This window comes from Orycteropus afer, unplaced genomic scaffold, assembly GCF_000298275.1.
Source record: "Orycteropus afer afer isolate SDZICR_OR568_19922 unplaced genomic scaffold, OryAfe1.0 scaffold00456, whole genome shotgun sequence".
NCBI lineage: Eukaryota > Metazoa > Chordata > Mammalia > Tubulidentata > Orycteropodidae > Orycteropus > Orycteropus afer.
The window spans coordinates 1,575,241-1,593,814 of record NW_006922043.1 but is presented as its reverse complement, the minus strand read 5'-3'; the positions used below and the strand labels follow the sequence as shown (position 1 = coordinate 1,593,814).

Genomic DNA, 18,574 nt, shown 5'->3' with positions numbered 1-18,574 from the left:
ATGTGTTATGATCCACACAATCAAATGTTTTTGCATAGTCAATAAAACACAAGTAAACACCTTTCTGATATTCTTTGCTTTCAGCCAAGATCCATCTGCCATCAGCAATGATATCCCTCATTCCATGTCCTCTACTGAATCCAGCTTGCATTTCTGGAAATTCTCTGTCAATATACTGCTGCAACCATTTTTTAATTATCTTCAGCAAGATTTTACTCATGTGTGATATTAATGATACTGTTCGATAATTTCCACATGCTGTGGCATCACCTTTCTTTGGAATGGGTACAAATATGGATCTCTTCCACTCAGCTGGCCAGGTAGCAGTCTTCCAAATCTGTTGGCATTGCCGAGTACTTCCAGCACAGCATCCATTGGTTGAAACATCACAATGGGTAGTCTGTCAATTCCTGGAGCCTTGTTTTTTGCCAACTCCCACAGTGCAGCTTCAACTTCTTCCTTTAGGACTATTGGTTCTTGATCATATGCCACCTCCTGAAATGGATGAACATCAACCAGTTCTTTCTGGTACAATGACTCTGTATATTCCCTCCATCTTCTTTTGATGTTTCCTGTATCATTCAATATTTTGCCCATAGAATCTTTCAATATTGCAACTCCAGGCTTGAATTTTCTCTTCAGTTCTTTCAACTTCAGAAATGCCTAACGTGTTCTTCCCTTTTGGTTTTCTAACTCCAGGTCTTTGCACATTTCATTATAATAACTGGCTTCCAGACTAAGACAGACTCAGAAGAAGGAAGGGGCCATCCACTTCTCAAAGAATTGGCCAGTGAAACATTATGAATAGCAGTGAAACCCTGTCTGATATATTACTAGAAAACTTTATGAATAGCCCTGAAACACTGTCCAATATACTGCTGGAAGATGAGCCCGTCAGGTTGAAAGGCACTCAAAATACAACTGAGGAAGAGCTGCCTTCTCAGAGTAGAGATGACCTTAATGACATGGATGGAATAAAGTTTTCGAGACCTCCATTTGCTGATGTGGCATGAGTCAAAATGAAAAGAAAGAAGAGCTGCAAACATCCATTAATAATCAGAACATGAAATGTACCAAGTATGAATCGAGGAAAATTAGAAGTTGTCAAAAATGAAATGGAACACATAAAAATCAATATCCTAGGCATTACTGAACTGAAATGGACTGGTTTTGGCCATTTTGAATCAGACTATCATATAACCTGTTATGCCAGGAATGATAAATTGAAGGAATGCATGACAGTCATCGTCACAAAGAATGTTTCAAGATCTATCCTCATGTACAATGCTGTCAGAGATAGAATAATATCCATACACCTAAAGAAAGACCATTTAATACTACTATTATTCAAATTTACGCATCAAACACCAAAGCCAGAGATGAGGAAACTGAAGATTTTAACCAACTTCTGCAGTTTGAAATTGACCAAACATGCAATCAAGACATGTTGATGATCACTGGTGATTGGAATGCAAAAGTTGGAAACAAAGAAGAATCACCAAGAGTGGGGAAAAATGGCCTTGGTGATAGAAATAACTCTGGAGATTGCATGATACATTTTGCAAGACCAACGACTTATTCACTGCAAATACCTTTTTTCAACAACAAAAATGATGGCTATATAAGTGGACTTCATCAGATGGAGTACATAGGAATCAGATCAACTACATCTGTGGAAAGAGGCGATGAAGAAGCTCAATATCTTCAGCCAAAAGAAGGCCAGGAGCCAACTGTGGAACAGAGCATCAATGCAAATTCAAACTGAAGCTGAAGACAATTAAAACAAATCCACGAGAGCCAAACTATGACCTTGATTATATCCCTCCTGAATTTAGACTCTAAAGAATAGATTTGATGTATTGAACACCAATGACCAAAAACCACAGAAACTGTGAGATGACATCAAGAACATCATCCATGAAGTAAGCAAAAAGTCATTTAAAAGACAGAAAAGGACAACAATGAGATACCATCTTGCCCCAGCACTAATAGCAAAGTTCAACAAGACAGAAAATAACAAATGCTGGCAAGGATATGGAGAGATTGGGACTCTCATTCACTGCTGTTGGGACTATCAAATGATACAACCACTGTGGAAAGCAGTATGGTGATTCCTTAAAAAGTTGGAATTAGAAATACCATTTGATCTAGCCATTCCATTACCAGGTATGTATCCTAAAGAAGTGAGAGCCAGGACAAGAACAGATATATGCACATCCTTGTTCACTGCAGTACTATTTACAATAGCAAAAAGATGGAAACAACCTACGGGCCCATCAACAGAAGAATGGATAACCAAAGTATGGTACATACACACAATGGAATACTATGCAATCCTAAAGAATAGTGCAGAATCTGCAAAACACCACATGACGTGGATGAAATTGGATGTCTCCAAGGAGTGTAAAAAAAAAAAAAAAAAGGGGGGGGGGGACCAGGTTTGGTGGTCTGATAGAGCCGGATGGAACCACTGAGTCTATGGCTCCTAGCTACCCTTCAAATCTGGAATTGAACCCACTCCTGTGGCTTCCAGCCAAACAAAAGACAGGGGTATGAGCTAACATTTACATTAGGTAGATACACTCCTTGGAGAAATCGATCATGGGAGAATAGAAGGGCTGTGTATGCACAGGGAGACAGCTCAGGGTGCAGGTATGCATGGGAGGAAAGGCCACAGGAAAGAGGTAATTAACTATGGGGAGAAAGTAGGAGGGGAGCTGTTGCATTCTGGTAAATTGTAGTCAATGTTATGAAACAAAGTGTATGTGAGCTGCTGTATGGAAAGTGCATTTGCTCTGTAAACTTTCACCCAAATCACAATAAAAATTAAAAAAAAAAAAAAGACAAGAAGGAAGAAAGGATGTCAGAAGACACTTTGAAACTTGCTCTTAAACAGAGATTAGCTAAAGCTAATGGTAGAAATGACAAGATAAAAGAGCTGAACAGAAGATTTCAAAGAGCAGCTCGAGAAGACAAATTCAATTATTATAATAAAATGTGAAAAGATCTGGGATATATTACCAAAAACCAAAACCAACCTCACTGCCGTCCAGTCAACAGCAACCTCTCCTTGGGTTTCCAAGGCGGTATCTCTACAGAAGTAGATTGCCCAATCTTTCTTTCTAGGAGTGGCTGGTGGGTTTGAACCACCAACATTCTGGTTAGCAGTCAAATGCCCTACACACTACGCCACCAGAGCTCCTAGGATATATTGTTATTGTTGTAATTTGCCATTGAATCTGACCCGACTCATAGCGACCCCTCCTTGGGTTTCCGAGGAAATATCACTACGGTAGTGGATTGCCTAACCTTCATTCTGAGGAGTCAAACCCACCAGCCTTCTGGTTAGCAGTCAAATGCCTTAGGCACTACACTACCAGAGCTCCTCTAGGATATACTAGGTTAAAGAAAATACAGTCTTAAAATGTATTTCATCATTCTTTTTTTTTTTTTTTAATAAGGTCACTAGAAATTCAAAATTGCTTATGTGGCTTATGTCTCCACTGGGTGGCCTGCTGTAGCCCATTGGGAAACAGGCAGAAGCCACATTCTTATTGAAACAGGTGAGGGGAATGCCACTGGAAAGCACACAGTGGGCTGGGCACTGTGCTAATCATGCCATCTGTGAGGTCGTTGTCAACCTTCCCATGTGCCCAGAAATCGGACACTCACGCCATCATGTTACAGATAAGAAAACCAACACACAGCAAGGGGAGCAGCTCAGACAAGGCCACGTGAAGAGGAACGGACAAAGCTAAGGCTAGAACCCAGGTCTGTCAAGGGCTACTACCCGAATTTCCTTGGGAGCCAGGCAGGGAGTGGTGGAAGCATGACAGACAGACGCTCCTGGCACAGGCTGCGGAATGGTTTCTGAGAGCTCACGGAAGCGTCATCTCCATGGAGCAGCACTCCAAGGGCTAGAGCAGCTGAGCCCTCCATAGCCCTCTAGTGTGACAACAGAACTGTGGGCTGAGGGCTGACACCCTCAGTGAGGTCCATCTCTCTAAAGCAGGTCCAGTGTGGGAGAGCCACATCTGTCTTCCAGGATCCAAGGCAGCCTGTGTTTGCCTGGTTCATAACCTCCACCACTGCCTGAAACTGCCTCTACCTCCATCTAAGAGCAAAAGCCCAGTGAGGTAGGAAAGGCTCTCATTCACCCACAGATGTCCAGCCCCTGGACCGGGCCTGGCAGGCAGAAAGTGCTCATAACTAGCTGGGTGAATAAGCGATGGACTGAATGAATGAACAAATGAAAGTCCACACCAGGCCACTCACACACATTGCTCCTATCAGTGACCTAAGAATGGCACCAGGTTCCTGGAACAAGAGAACTACAACTTGGGGCCAATGCTGGATGCTCCCCAAAACAGCTGCACTAAGCCCAGGCCGAGAGACAGGAGGGATGCTTTAGGGAGACAAGGGGACCACCCTCCCAACAGCTGCCCATGAACCCAAAGGACAGAAGTAGGGGTTCTACTCGAATCTCACTCCTGGGCTGTCCACCACTGCCTGGCTGCAGATCGAAGCTTAAAAATTCACACCTCCCTTTCTTCCCACGCAGGGTCCAGATAGGACATGGCATTTCCTGTTTGTGCTTTGTAAACTGCCATAATGGCGAAATATCAATACCACGTCCATGGAGACAGGATGCTATGAAATCTTGCTTTTCAGTGAAAGGAGTAGGGAAAAAAAGCATGAAAAATTTATTAAGCTCGGGCTGCTGGGACCAAATCACCAGTTAAAGATTCAAATTCATTCCCCTTCCCAGTAATTTATGATTAACGTTTGCAATAACTGCAGTCACCAGGAGCTCATTGGAGGAGGGCCCACTCTTAATGTCACAGAATAATATTATTGCACCGTGCACAGCCACACATCCCAGACGAGCATTTCCACGTGAGAGGACTTACACGTTATGGCTAGGTTCAAGACAGCAGTCACAACAGGAGCTGCAGAGAAGGAGGGGAGCACACACCCTGGCCCTGCCTGAGTGGCTCTGTGGGAATGGTCAACACAGGGCGTGCACCCCAAATCCCCTGGGGTGCCAGGATCCCAGGTCAAGGAGAACATCCTGCTTCCACAATGAGGAGCAGCTTGTCCCCAGTATCAGTGGCACAAGGCACATATGGGCTCGGTCCTCCTGGAGTCCTCAGTCTGGCTGACCGCTTGGGATGTTTCTAGAGGGCAGAGCTCCAGCTTCAGGAGAACAGGCAGGTCTAGTGCTGGGATGAAGTCCTAACCCCTATGACTGCCCTGCTGAGGTGACCCTCTTTGGAAATATGGCTTTTCTTTTGTTGTTAATGAGGGCATACCAGAGAAGGATGAGGTCTAAACCAAATCCCTTCTGAGTTTTAAACACACACATACACACACACACAGAGGAGATGATACACACCTAAAGACACCAGAACCAGCAGAGTGGCCCACAGAAGGAACAGATACTGCCAATTTGGACTTTCTGCCTCCAGAACTGTGAGAAAATAAGCCCTTTAAAGCTATCACTTGGCAGTATTCCTGCTATGGCTGCCCTGCGTAAACAAGGTAAAGGGATGCAGGTGGAAGAGACCCAGGCCCTGACCTCAGGAACCACCAGTCTTGCAGGGACAGACAACTAACCACTGAATGACAGTGCACTCGACAGACAGCTAAATGAGATGTGAGTGCTTGGAGGAGGTGGGGACAGGACGGGACACTGACACTTGTAGGCAGAACACAAGAGGTTCACAGAGTGGGTGACACCTGAGCCAGGACTGAACAGATGAAGACTCGAAGGTGCAGAAGGCTGGGGACAGAAAAGGCAGTCTCCAACCATGCATTCAGCTGGCATGCAAGGCCAGGGGTATGATGGGTCAGGCCAGGCTCAGATTCCCTCAGGCACCTCCTTCTATCTGAGCCACTGTCCAGAACCCCTCAGCCTCTCTGAGCCTCAGTTCCTCCCCTCAGGATGGTTGAACATGACCCTCACAGGGCCGAGATGGGCCTGACCCAGGCCTTGTCCCTCAGGGGCCCCTGTGCCTTTGAGTTTGCCTTTCCAGAAATTTCCAGTCAGAGTGGGCAGTGGGACCCAGGATTGGTAGGGTTCTTGCCCTGGTGGCCCCACTTTTCCCTTGCAAGGTGCCTCCAGCTTTCTAACCCACACAAGGTTGACCAGATGTCTGGAGGACCTCAGGGACCCCCCCATCCCCATCAATGGGGTCACCCAAGGCTGTACTTTCAGAAGGTGACAGGCAGACACCCCAACTGGTGACAAAGTACAACATGAGTTGGGGTGCCACAGTAGTGCCAACATGCAGACTTTTGGACTCAAATTGTTCTGTAAACAGGGAGCTTGCAAAAAATATCTGCCTATGGCATTCACACCCTCAAAGTAAGAGTGAGTGCTGCCCTCAAGGCAGCCCAAGTGTGAGGGTGAGAGCTAAGACGTGCTTGGTGCCTAGTCCGGCATACCGGGCACAGCAGGTGCTAGTGAACATTCTAATTCTCATCCTAATTTTCATTCCCAGTTTGTGTGACAAGATGATGAGTCTCCCCCAAAGGAGTATGCCATTTAGCCAGAACAAAGAGAGGCACTGCCACAAAGCAGGAAAGGCCCTAGCTGGCATACCAGGAAGCCACAACTTACATTCTCCACCAGGGAAGGGGTCAGTGGGAAGCCCAGGCCAGGTACCACCAGGGAAGACTCTAGGGCTGGGCAAACCCGTCTCCTCACCCAAGGGTAGGGGCGCCCTGCCCCTCCCACAGCTCCTCCTCAGGGAAGCTGCCCTACTCCCTTCCCTGAGCAGCAGGCATGTGAACCCAGCCCCTGGCCACCATTGCCCGCAACAGTCAATCAAATTGTTTGTTTAGGAAGCACCTCTGTGAAGAAACCCTATGGAAACTCTATAGGACCTACTCTGTCCTATAGGGTCATTATGATGGGTTGCTATGTGTTGGAATCGACTCAATGACACCAGACAACTCCCTACCCACAGCATCCAAGAGCCAGGCTGAGTCCTCCCAGCCTGGGAGGCAGATACCCAGCCTGAGCCTGCCTCTGCACCAGGCCTTGCCAGTGCTCCCCAAAGCTGTGTAGAAATGACCCCTGGACAAAGTCTAACCTTGCACCAAGAGGACAACTCCCATCAACCCCTCTGAGATGCTGTGCAGCCTCCTAGAAGGAAGAGGGTGGAAAATTTGGAACCATACATCATCTATCTGCGATCTTTCAAAGCATGTGCAAGAGTCAGGCTGCGGCCAGCCAGGTGGATGGTCTCTGGGCGGGAACAGCCACGAGTTTGACTGTCATGTTTCCTCATGGCTCCCAGACGCCCCAAGAGGCCTCCCTCTTCCCTCCCTGGCTCTTCCCACCAGCCTCCTTACTCAGCCAACTCTTCCAGGCTGCGGTAGACATCATCATCATTTTCTGCTGTCTCCTCTGAGGGAAAAGGCCTGTGGAAGAGAAGTCGAAAGTGAGGTTAACAGTCTCAGGGCACTATTGGCACCTGCCACCCCCGCCTGCAATCCATCAAAGGCCCTGGAGGGTGCCCTGAGGCTCGGCCCCAGGAGCACAGGCCTTGGTATGCTCTCTCCCTCTCTCTCTCTCTCTCTCTCTCTGGTGGAAGGAAGTACGGTCCAGATTGTCCTGATGCTTATGCTACAGCATGAGCGAGCCAGGCAGGTGGAGAGCCAGGAGCTGGGCTTCAGGAGCACCCAGGCCTCCTGCAGCCCCAGCTGCTGGAAGACACACCCTCTCTTGGGACCTCATCAGCTCCAGTGGCAAACGAGGGACCAGGGTGGGAATGGGAAGCCTTGATCTCAGGTAACAGCTCTGCCTCCTCCTTAACTCCACTCACACTTCAGGGGAATTCTGGAAACAGGATGTGGACACCCCAGGCATCATCCACAGATTTGGGCAGGGTGTCAGGTGTCAGTTCTCTGCACCCAAAAAGCAGCAGCAAGAAGGGATGCTGGTGGGAGAACAGTGCTTCTGGGGCACGGGGGGGGGGGTGTCTTCTGAGTGAGAGGAGAATGGTGGCACACACCCACCACTGTGTCCTGATGCTTGCAAGTTTCATAAGCATGCTAGCCCCCATCCAGGCCTGGTGTTGGTCAGCAATTGTTGGAACAGTGCTGAGGCTTCTGTCTAGTGCTGCCTTCTACAAAGACCCAGACAGGAGCCGGAAGCTCAGGAGCCACGCTGTGACCCTACCCAGAAAGAGGATGAAGGTGGGGATGAGTAAGTGGCTGGGGTCTCCCAGGAAGTGGCCATCAGGGCAAGTGGCGATCAGGAGAAGTGGGTCTCTCTTCTCACACCTGCATGGCCATCACCCCCACACCTGTCCTGCCCTCAATGAGCACTGACTTCCCACCCTCTGGGTCTTTCTCATGGGCACCAACAAGCAGTAAACTGCCCGATGTCACAAGTCTCTGCCCCACCCACAGCAATGAGGCCTCTGGGAGGGGCCCTGCCCCCAGAGAGTGGGTAGGGATAGGTGCCTGGCACCAGGAGAAGACCCAGGCAGGGCTTCATTCTGTTTCCTCTGCAGATAGCTGTGTGGCCACCACAGATAGGCTCCCCTGCGTGGGCTAAGCATGGCTGGTCTGCACAGAGCCCAAAATGCCACAGGCTAGGGGTAGGTGGGGGAGCTTGGTGGCACAGTGCCTAAGGCATTTGACTGCTAACCAGAAGGCTAGAGGTTCAAACACACCAGCCACTCTTCAGAAGGACAGTTGAGCAATCTACTTCCGTAGTAATACTGCCTCGGAAACCCAAGGAGAGGTCGCTATGATTTGGATCCGACTGGACAGCAGTGGGTTAGTGGGTGGTGACAGGGCCTGTGCAGAGCCTGGGGCTACTGCCACATCCAAAGCAACAAGCCAGAGTTGCTCACCTCCAGAAGAGAAGAGAAACAATCATTTCTTCAAGCCAAACGTCCCGTCAGAAACCTATTACCAGGGACCTCACAGGAGAAGGGATCTCAAAGGCTCACACCAGATGCTCCGCAGGGTGTCCTTGTGCCTGGGGGTCAGGCTGACACTCGACTAACCTGGCAGTGACGCTCTGGGGACACTCTCTGCACCCTTCTCTGGCCAGGCTCAGGACAGGCACTCCATGGAGTGAGAGCTATGGAAGCCCACAGCTGGAAACCTAGATCCCATATAGTTCTGTCCTCAACTACTGCACAGCCCTGGGCCTGAGATCCCCAAAGCAGATCCTGTCCAGTGTTTCATGTCTCCCTTGGGCTTCATGTCTTCCTGGCAGTAGCCCGTGTCTCAGAGGCATGTTTTACATGGGCCACAGCTCTCTCTTTCCACACCCTCCCGGTCCTTTCTGGTCCCATCCTTATCACTAGGCACTGGAGGTGTGGGTACTTGGGCCACAGTGGCACCACAGAGCCCCCAACTCTGCCAGAAAAACTGTGAAAGAATCAACATCTTCCCCATGACATGTAGCCCCCAAAAGACCCAGACCCTACGTGGATGATAGGGTGTGACCCCAGCAGACCCAGACATCATGTGAGTGATGGGGTATGACCCAGCCAACCTATACCCTGTGTGATGTGAAATGACGGACCACATTCTGGTTCCCCAACTGACCCCAACTACCAGAGGATGAACCCCACGTGGCTGTACAGGTGGGAAGGAGCCCTGCTAGGCCAGTGGCTAAAGAACTTGGCTGATAATTGAAAGATTGGTGGTTCGAACCCACCAGCTGTTCCATAGAAGAAAGATGTGGCAGTCTCCTTTCATAAAGACTGACAGCTTTGGAAACCCTGTGGGGCAGTTCTACTCTGCCCTATTGAGTCACTATGAGTCAGAATTGACTCAACAGCTGTGGATACAGGTAGGGGTGCATGGCCACGGGGGGGGGGGGGGGGCATAGGGGCCCATGGCTGCAGAGGCAAGACGTGTGGCCCCAGAAGTGGAGGTGTATGTGGGGCTAAGTCTAGAAGGTTCTGGCTAAGTCAAGAAGTAGCTACAGTCCCAGAGGTGGAACATTTCCTCCCTTCGGGAGTCAGACACAACTGCTAGGACAAGACCCCCGCCACCCCATCTCCTATGCCACTGTTTCCGCTCAGCATCAGCTGCCTATCTCCAGCCACCTCGTCATCTTTCTGCTTCATCCACATTCCCAATGATGAGTAGGTGCTACTTCCACATAAGAAGGCCATGCAATCCCTACCCTCACTTCATCATAAAAAAGATTTTCTCACTTCTTCATCAGACGTCCAGAAGTCCACTCACATCCCACGAACTGTGTGTTAAAATGACACCAAAGCAAATTATTGGTGCTCTCAGATGCAGGGCATGAAGAGGGGAGGAAAAAAAGCCTCAAACATTCTGAAGTACCGAAGACATGAATGTGCTCAAAGTCTGACGTGGAGTTTGTGGGGGGGCGGGGCGGGGGCGTTGACACAGGGGTCCAGGGAAAGGGGCCATCACTTTAGCCCTGGGGAGGCCCAAAGGTATAGGCCACTCAATGGCTGCCTGTCTGGAAACCCAGCCTGGTCAGCAGTCAGGGGTTTGCACACAGTGGGTAAGGCCATTCACTGCAGCAATGTGTGAGAACACAGACAGGGAGCAAATACCCAGGAGCAGGAGTTACCTAAACCCAGCCGGCATGCCCATCAGCATGCCCATCCGACAGAGCTGCCATGCCAGGAAGAGACGGGCTCTAGAGAGCATTTGATGATCCGAAAACACTCCCAACACATGCCAACAAGTGGCACTAGCTTGATTCAGTCCAATAAATTTGAATATATAATAAGTACCTGCACACACACACATGCACATGTGTGAGTACACAGCATTCACACACATTCAAGAGTAAATGACGTGAGGTCTGGGAGATTCAAGATGAATTCTCTTCTTCTGTTTTATTATGGATTGAATGAATTGTGTGCTGCCAAAATGTGGGTGGAATTCCTGACTCCTGTCCCTGTCACTATCACCTCATTTGGAAACAGGGGTTTTGTCATGTTAATGAGGTCACACCAGAGGCAGGCAGGTGCTAAACCGAATCCCATCTGAGTGGTGTTTTATACAAAGAACAGACTAGACCCAGACACGCAAGCACAGGGGGAGACAGATGGGAAGGATCCACAGGGGCTGGCAGCAGGGAGTGACCCTCTCCTCGAGACGACGCCCCAATGTGGACTCTAGCCTCCACAATGCAAGACAATAAATTCCTGTCCTTTAAAAAGTCACCTTGTTGTTGCTGTTAGTTACCGTCGAGTCAGTTCCAGTTTGTGGTGACCCCATGTGTGCAGAATAGCACTGCTCCATAGGGTTTTCGTTCTTTTTTTTTTTAACTTTTTATTTTAATTTGGGTGAAAGTTGACAGAGCAAATCTGTTTTCCATTCAACAGTTCATACGCATTTAGTGTTGTGACACTGATTGCAGCCCCACAATGTAACAGCTTTCTTGCCACTTCCTCCCTGTGGTTACCATTTCCCTGTGTCCTTCTTTCCTCATTCCTGTCTTCTGAGCTTTGTCCTTGCACAAACGCTGCCCTTCTGATCTCTCATGGTTGATTTCTTCTAAGGAGTGTACCTACCTGGTGTAATTGTTCACCTCGTAGGCCTGTCCATTCTTTGGCTGAAGGTTAAGCCACAGGAGTGAGTCCAATTCCAGGCCCAAAGGGTGACTAGAGGCCACAGTTTTGGGGACTTCACCAGTCTGTATCAGATCAGTAATCCTGGTCTTTTTTATGATTTTGAGTTTTGTTCACATTTTTCTCCCACTCTATCCAGGATCTCCAATTTTAATTCCTTTCCAAGTGGATAGCAGTAGTAGCCAGGCACCACCTAGTTCTGGTCTCAGGGTCATGTAGGCTAAGGTTCTCAGGGTCCACTAGTCCCTTGGACTAATTGTTTCCATGTGTCTTTGGTTTTCTTCACTTTCCAAAGGCTGTGAACTTTAGGAGGCAGACTGCCAGATCAGTCTTCTGAAGTGCCTCTGGGTGGGTTCGAATCACTAACCTTCCAGTAAGTAGTTAAGCATTTACCTGTATGCGCCACCCAGGTACTCTAGTACAAAACACAGATGTTGCTAAAAGCACAGTGCTCACACTCAACTTCCCTGCCTACGAGCAGGTGGAAAACCCTGTCTGCTGCTCCCACTCTGAATTCTCATCACATCCAAAGCCCTATGTGATCTCCCCTGGTGGGAAGATCCACCCAAGGTCTCAGACCCACAGGCAGCATCACTGGGGAGCCTGACAGAGATGCCAATTCTCAGCCCCCTCCCCAGGATGGCCAAGGTTGAAGCCAAGGAATCTGGGTTTTACCAGGCTTCCTGGTGATTCCTAAACCCGCTGGGAATTGCAGTGCTTGCTCTGAAGTCCACTGCTCAGTAGTTGCTCGGGAGGGTTGTTGGGTCTGTCTTTGCCATGGACTCACTAGGTGGGGTGGCAGCAACTTCTTCTTTGTAAAAGAACATTGGTAGGGATCTTCAGTGGCCTCCTCCTCCAGTGTCCTTAGAGCCCAGACTCACTTCGAATCCTTGTGGCAAGCTCAACATCCTCCCAGGCCAGGGAGACCCACAAGTCAGGGGCATAGGCTTGCTGGGGCAACACAGTGCAGAGTCAGCATTTACATTGGGAGTAAATTTATATCATGAGCTGCATTGAGATTTTTTTTTGTAATACATTCTCCTTTATGAGCTTGCCTTCCACTCTCCAGCTCAGAGACAGCACTATTGTGGCATACACACCACAATGCACTATTCCTGTGCCCAAGCAGACATCATCAATCAACTGCAGCATTCCTACCCTTGAAGCCCTACATTAATATGGTCTCATTAACATAACAATGAAAACCATCTCCAAATGGGCATATAACCAAAGGTATAAACCCTACCCTATGCCGTGGAGGTCCAGTCCATTGCAAATCATACTGACCCTATGGGCACAATTGCCCCACAGGGTTTCCAAGATAGTAATCATTATGGAACAGACTACCATGTCTTTCTCCCATACAGCTGTTGATGGGTTCGAACCACCAACCTTTTGGTTGTGTGTGCGGCTGAGTGCTTTAAATGCCATGCCACCAGACCTTCTTAACCACAGGTAGGGTTAGGATTTATAATACATATATTTAGGAACACAATTCAATCCATAACATTTTCCCTCTCCTTCTCTGGCCCATCTCATTGGACATGGCAAGTGGATTTCATCTAAATGCTAAGTCTGCCTGAGGGATAAAGCTGTATGTGAAGGAAGACTGTATTGGGCTTCCTCATCTTCGTCCTCATCCAGCATAAATTTTCCGCTGCCCAAGGAAATTAACTTGAGACCTGGTCAGGGACTAAAAGCCCATTGTTGTTGTTATGTGCCGTAGAGTCAGACCTGACTCATAGCGACCCCTCCTTGGGTTTCCGAGGCAGTATCACTACAGAAGTAGATTGCCCAACCTTCCTTCTGAGGAGTGGCTGGTGGGTTTGAACTGCTAGCCTTCTGGTTAGCAGTCAAGTGCCATAGGCACTATGCTACCAGAACTCCATTAGCCAGGAATATTTCAGAATCTTGTGTTCTCCCAGACAGATAGAAAATGGGGCTCAAGCATGGCATGTGAGGACTGGGCAGTGTTTCATTCTACAGTACACAGGGTCCCTATGAGTCAGAGCCAACTCAATAGCACCTAACAACTAAAACAAGACATGATAATAATTTCAAGATTTTTGTTGTTTTCAAAAAATAACTGATCTTGGGTGTATGATTTTCTTAACAATGTCTCTTGTCTGTGTCTTTTTCATCTTGGTTCAGCCCCTCTTGTCATCTCCTTCCTGCCCTATCTGACAGAGAGAAACCAGGAATATTAACATCAGACAAATTACACTGATGGCCATAGAACCTTTACTACTTTTATCCCAACATCCCTATTTGGGTCCACAAATCCAGCCCCTTGAGAATGGAGCTGCAAATCCAGTTAGTTTCTGCCTCAGACAAAGAAAAACAGGCCACAGCCAGGAAAGGCAAACAGGCCTACTGATTGTTAGAGGATGGCTCCAATGTTGGACAAGAATGCACAGTGGGAGGCTGCCAACCCTTCTGACCTCCTCTCAGTCCACTCTCCCCACAGTCTTCATGTCCCCTTCTGCCTTCAGCCTTTGCATATTCTGTTTCCTCTGCCTTCAGCCTCCTGCCGCTCCCTCCCATCCACCCAATTCCCATCATCTTTCAAAGGCCAAATCCAAGCTCATCTTATGTGGGAATGCAGGTCCACCCTCCCAGCCTAGGTTCACCACCACCTAGCACAGTGCCAGCATAGGAATGCCAAGATGGATGGAGAGATGGGTTAAGGGGGTCGGTGGATGAGTGAATGAGTAGGTGGATGGATGGATAGATCAAAGACGGATGGACGGATGGGATGAATGGCTGGGTAGTTAGATTCAAGGGTGGACGAGGATAAATGGAGAGGTAGATGGATGGGTAGGTAAATAGGTAGCTGATAGGTGGATGGCTATGTATTTAGATTTACACAAGAATAGATGGGAGGATGAAAGAATGGCTGAATGGAAGAGAGGGAGGGAGGAAAGAAGGAAAAGGTAGATAGAAGGGTGGATGGGTGGGTGGACAGATCTATCTGTGGGGACAGGTGGTTTGGAGAGTGCTTGGATTTGTGGGTGAATAGATGGTTAGATGCTTTGATGGACAGATGAGTAAATAGGTGGATTGATGGGTAGGTGAGTGGATGGGTGGTTGGAAGGATGGTCAGGAGGACAGGTGGATGGGTGGGTGGATGGATTATTTGGTGAGTGAACGGGTGGACAAGTAGATGAATGTCAGATATTCTCAAACTACTCCTTCTCCCTAAAAGAATGACAAGTGGCAGCCCTGAAGTTAGATACAGGAAGCAACTTCAAGATGAGCTCATGAGAAGACATGTGGAGGTAGTCGAATCACCCCTCAATATCTGTAACACTGGGAGTGCATCTGAATAGAGTTTCCAGTATCACATTGGAGCTGAAATGTACAGCTTGAAGGGGGGTTGGGGCAGGTAGTGACTCTGGTCACCTGACCTCAAACTTGGCTCCATCTCCTCTGTCTTCAGACAACAGCTGACAATCCAAACCCTTTGCTCATCTATCTACCACCCAACTTCTCCCTTCCCTGGTTCAACAAGACAGGTAGACATGAATTTACAGAGTTAACCTGCTTCAAAAAGAGGAGTGAATGAGAGGCAAGGGAGGTAAGACTGAGTCTGCCCAGAAAGTGACTGGGTTAAAAGCCTGTAAAGTGGTCATCCCGGTCACAGCTCCCTCCATCTTCAAGGGCCAGCTGTGTTTCTCTTATTCCATTCGACCCTTCCTGAGGATGCACGTTCTTGTAACTGGCTTCAGGGAAGCCACGTTTACCACTGGCACCAGCAAGGGAATTAGAGGACGCCCATGCAGGATGCAGAGAAAAACTGTCACATGCCCAAGAGATCCCCAGCAGGAACATGTGGGCCAAGCAGCGGACAGCCCCCACTAGCATCACCTGATCCCATCCTCAGCACTTCATGGTCCCCTGGGGGACGAAGGCCCAGCACTACTTTCTCAAGAACCATCCTCATATTTTGCCTTCCCCAAGTGGCTTATTTCAGCATCCAGCTGCTGCAGAGGGTGTGGCTGTGTCTGAAAGGGACAAAGGCAGTCCCAGTGCTGGGGCAAGATGGAACCACCCAGACAGAGGACAGAGAGCTGAAAGTGGGACACACTAAGGAGGACCTGAGCCCAAACACCTGGGCAAAGGGCAGAGGCAGAATTCCTGCTTCAAATAACTCACTCTTCCTTCATCCTTCTCCGTCCCCTTTATGGGGCACATATTCTGAACCAGTTCCAAGGGCCTGCCATTGTTGTAGCTTCAGGGAGAAGGAGCAGCCTGATGTCACCGTGCTCTGGGATAGCTCAGCCAGGCCCACAGGATGTTGTTAAGAATCTCCGAAAACCATAAACTCCGAACAGTGCCTGCATGCAAGTGTGCCAATGTTTTCATAGCAAAAGACTTGTGTCTGAAGCAGGGCAGAACAAGTGATCAGATCCTGGTGTTGAAGGCAGTGGGTGCAGTCAGTTCCTGCGACCACCCCCTCCAGCACCGGATGTGATGCAATCTGGGTTTGCTCTACTGAAAGGGCCCCCAGGGGCTACAGTAGATTTGGTTTTCAATACAAAGACCAAAGTAGCCAACAAGAGGCGTCCAAATGCAGCCACCCACCCTGGAAGTTAGGTCCTGGCCTCTGAGTCCTAGGGGGTAGGCCCAGTGGGCTCCATGTCTCACTGTGCTCTGGAGAGGGCTGCAGGACCTTAGACATGGTGTCCCATGGGAAACATATCCCACCAGGCAGCTCGATGTAGCACTTCCCAGGCAGCAGCTGAAGAGAAAACAGGCCAGGGCTGCTCAGGGCCTCCTGGTTCTCCTGTGCTTGTCAACGTCAGTGGAGGGGTGGAGCGCACGGACACCACCAGGCAGCAGCCTCCACCGCATGGTTAACTCTAAGTCAGCGTCCATCGTGCGGCGCTACACGTGGCTCTTGGGGCTCGGAACCTGGCAGCTCCTCAAGCCAGTCCAATGGGACTACCCCCAGGTGTCTGACACACTTGGGAGGCACCTCTGGCCCCTTGTGCTCCCCAATGCTGCCATGGATCTCCCAGGGTCAGCACCACCCCAGCCCCTGGTCCCCAGTCCTGGGCTCTCCTGCCCCACCCCCCAGGGCTCACTCTCCAACATGCATCTGAAGAAGAGCACAGCCCAGAAACACGTCCTCAGTTCCAGAAGGTAGGACACCCTGGGGACAATGGACCATCCCTCCAAGAAGTTAAGCCAAAATAGTTTTCCACATCTGTTACCATTTCAGATACAGGTGGCCCAGGGCTTGAACAACCCCTTAACCCTGTCAGTCTTTCCTGGGTATACACAGAGAAGGGAATGGAGGCACTTGAATGCTAACCAGAAGGCTGGCGGTTCAAATCTACCAGCCACTCCTCGGAAGGAAGGTTGGACAATCTACCTCCATAGTGATACTGCGTTGGAAACCCAAAGAGGGGTCGCTATAAGTCAGGTCCTACTCAACGGCACATAACAACAAGAACAAAGTAACTGAGGAGTCTTAGTGGCCCAATGGTTAAAGTGCTCAGCTACAAATCAAAAAGTTGGCAGTTCAAACCCACCAGTGGCAACTTGGGGGCTTGATTAGGCAGCCTACTTCCATAAAGATGACAGCTTTGGAAACCCTATGGGGCAGTTCTACTCTGTCCTCTAGGGGCGCTGTGAGTCGGAATTGACTGACAGCAATGGGCTTGGCTTGGGCTTTGCTTCCATAAAGATGACAATGTTGGAAACCCTATGAGGCAGGAGCTCTGGTAGCATAGTGGCTAAGGCACTTGACTGCTAACCAGAAGGCTGGCGGTTCAAACCCACCAGCCACTCCTCGGAAGGAAGGTTGGGCAATCCTACTTCCGTAGTGATACTGCCTCGGAAACCCAAGGAGGGGTCGCTATGAGTCGGGCCGACTCGATGGCAAACAACAACAACAACAATGAGGCAGTTCTACTCTGTTATACAGGCGCATTCTGAGTAGTGATCCACTCCAGACTCCATCATGGTGGGTTTGGTTTGGGCTTTGCTTCCCTAAGATTTATTGCCTTGGAAACCCTCAGGGATAGTTCTACTCTGTCCTGCAGGGTCTCTGTGAATTGAAATTGACTTTACCATAACAGGTTTACAAAGTATTACAAAGCAACCACCAGGAGTCTTTCCCACCTGAGCAGGGTGCAGGACCAAGTGACAGAAGCTGAGGTTCTCCCTGGCCCAGGCTGGGGCCGGGTAATGTATGGGGGGGAGGGGGGGCAGGGGCCCAGCACCAGCACCTGTTCCTACAGAGGGTGACCAAGCAACCAAGGTATACTGGCACATGGGACTTTCAGTGCTAACACAGGCAATGTCCCAGGCAAATCGGGCCAACCTGGTCACTTGCCTGCGGTAGACAATCACTACCACTGCACTACCACTGGAAAGATGACAATGGCACTACTTGTGGTACTCTGAACAGGTCACCACCCTTGCTAGGCCTCAATAGCCTCAGAATCAGCGTGCTGGGAACCAAGCTTGGTACAAGGATACAGGCTCAGAGGTAAGGGGCCAAGGGGAAGGAGGAGCTCAGAGGGGAGAGGCCACAGAATTGAGAGGAGCTATGAGCCCAAAAAATACATGTTGAATCTTAACCTATGGATCATAGTCAGAGGCGAACACTACCTGCACACTCAGAAGTATGCTGGCGATAGGACTATGTGCTTTCTGCCAGCTGTAGGGGAGGATCCTCCCTCATCTCTTCCAGATTCTACACCCTGGGTGGTCCTGAGCTTGTAAAGGCATCTTCACACGCCATCTGACTTGCTCCTATGTGCCTGTGTCTGCTCACCTTTCACAGGATACCACACAGAAGGATTAGGGTTATCCATCAACTGAGGAATGGATAACCAAACTGTGGTACATACACACAATGGAATACTATGTAACCCTGAAGAATAATGTAGAATCTGCAAAACACCACATAACGTGGATGAACTTGGAGGACATTATGCTGAGTCAAATAAGTCAATCACAAAAGGACA

At 49.2% G+C, this 18,574-nt stretch overlaps 1 protein-coding gene across 1 annotated transcript in view; it reads right to left on the bottom strand.

The window, feature by feature from the left end:
* Nucleotides 1-18,574, bottom strand: part of VAV2 (vav guanine nucleotide exchange factor 2) — a 235,029-nt gene that overhangs the window by 76,697 nt on the left and 139,758 nt on the right. Inside the window, exon 4 of the mRNA XM_007954298.2 lies at nucleotides 7,360-7,428. Coding sequence (XP_007952489.1) covers nucleotides 7,360-7,428 — 69 coding nt within the window. The remainder of the gene's footprint in view (nucleotides 1-7,359; nucleotides 7,429-18,574) is intronic.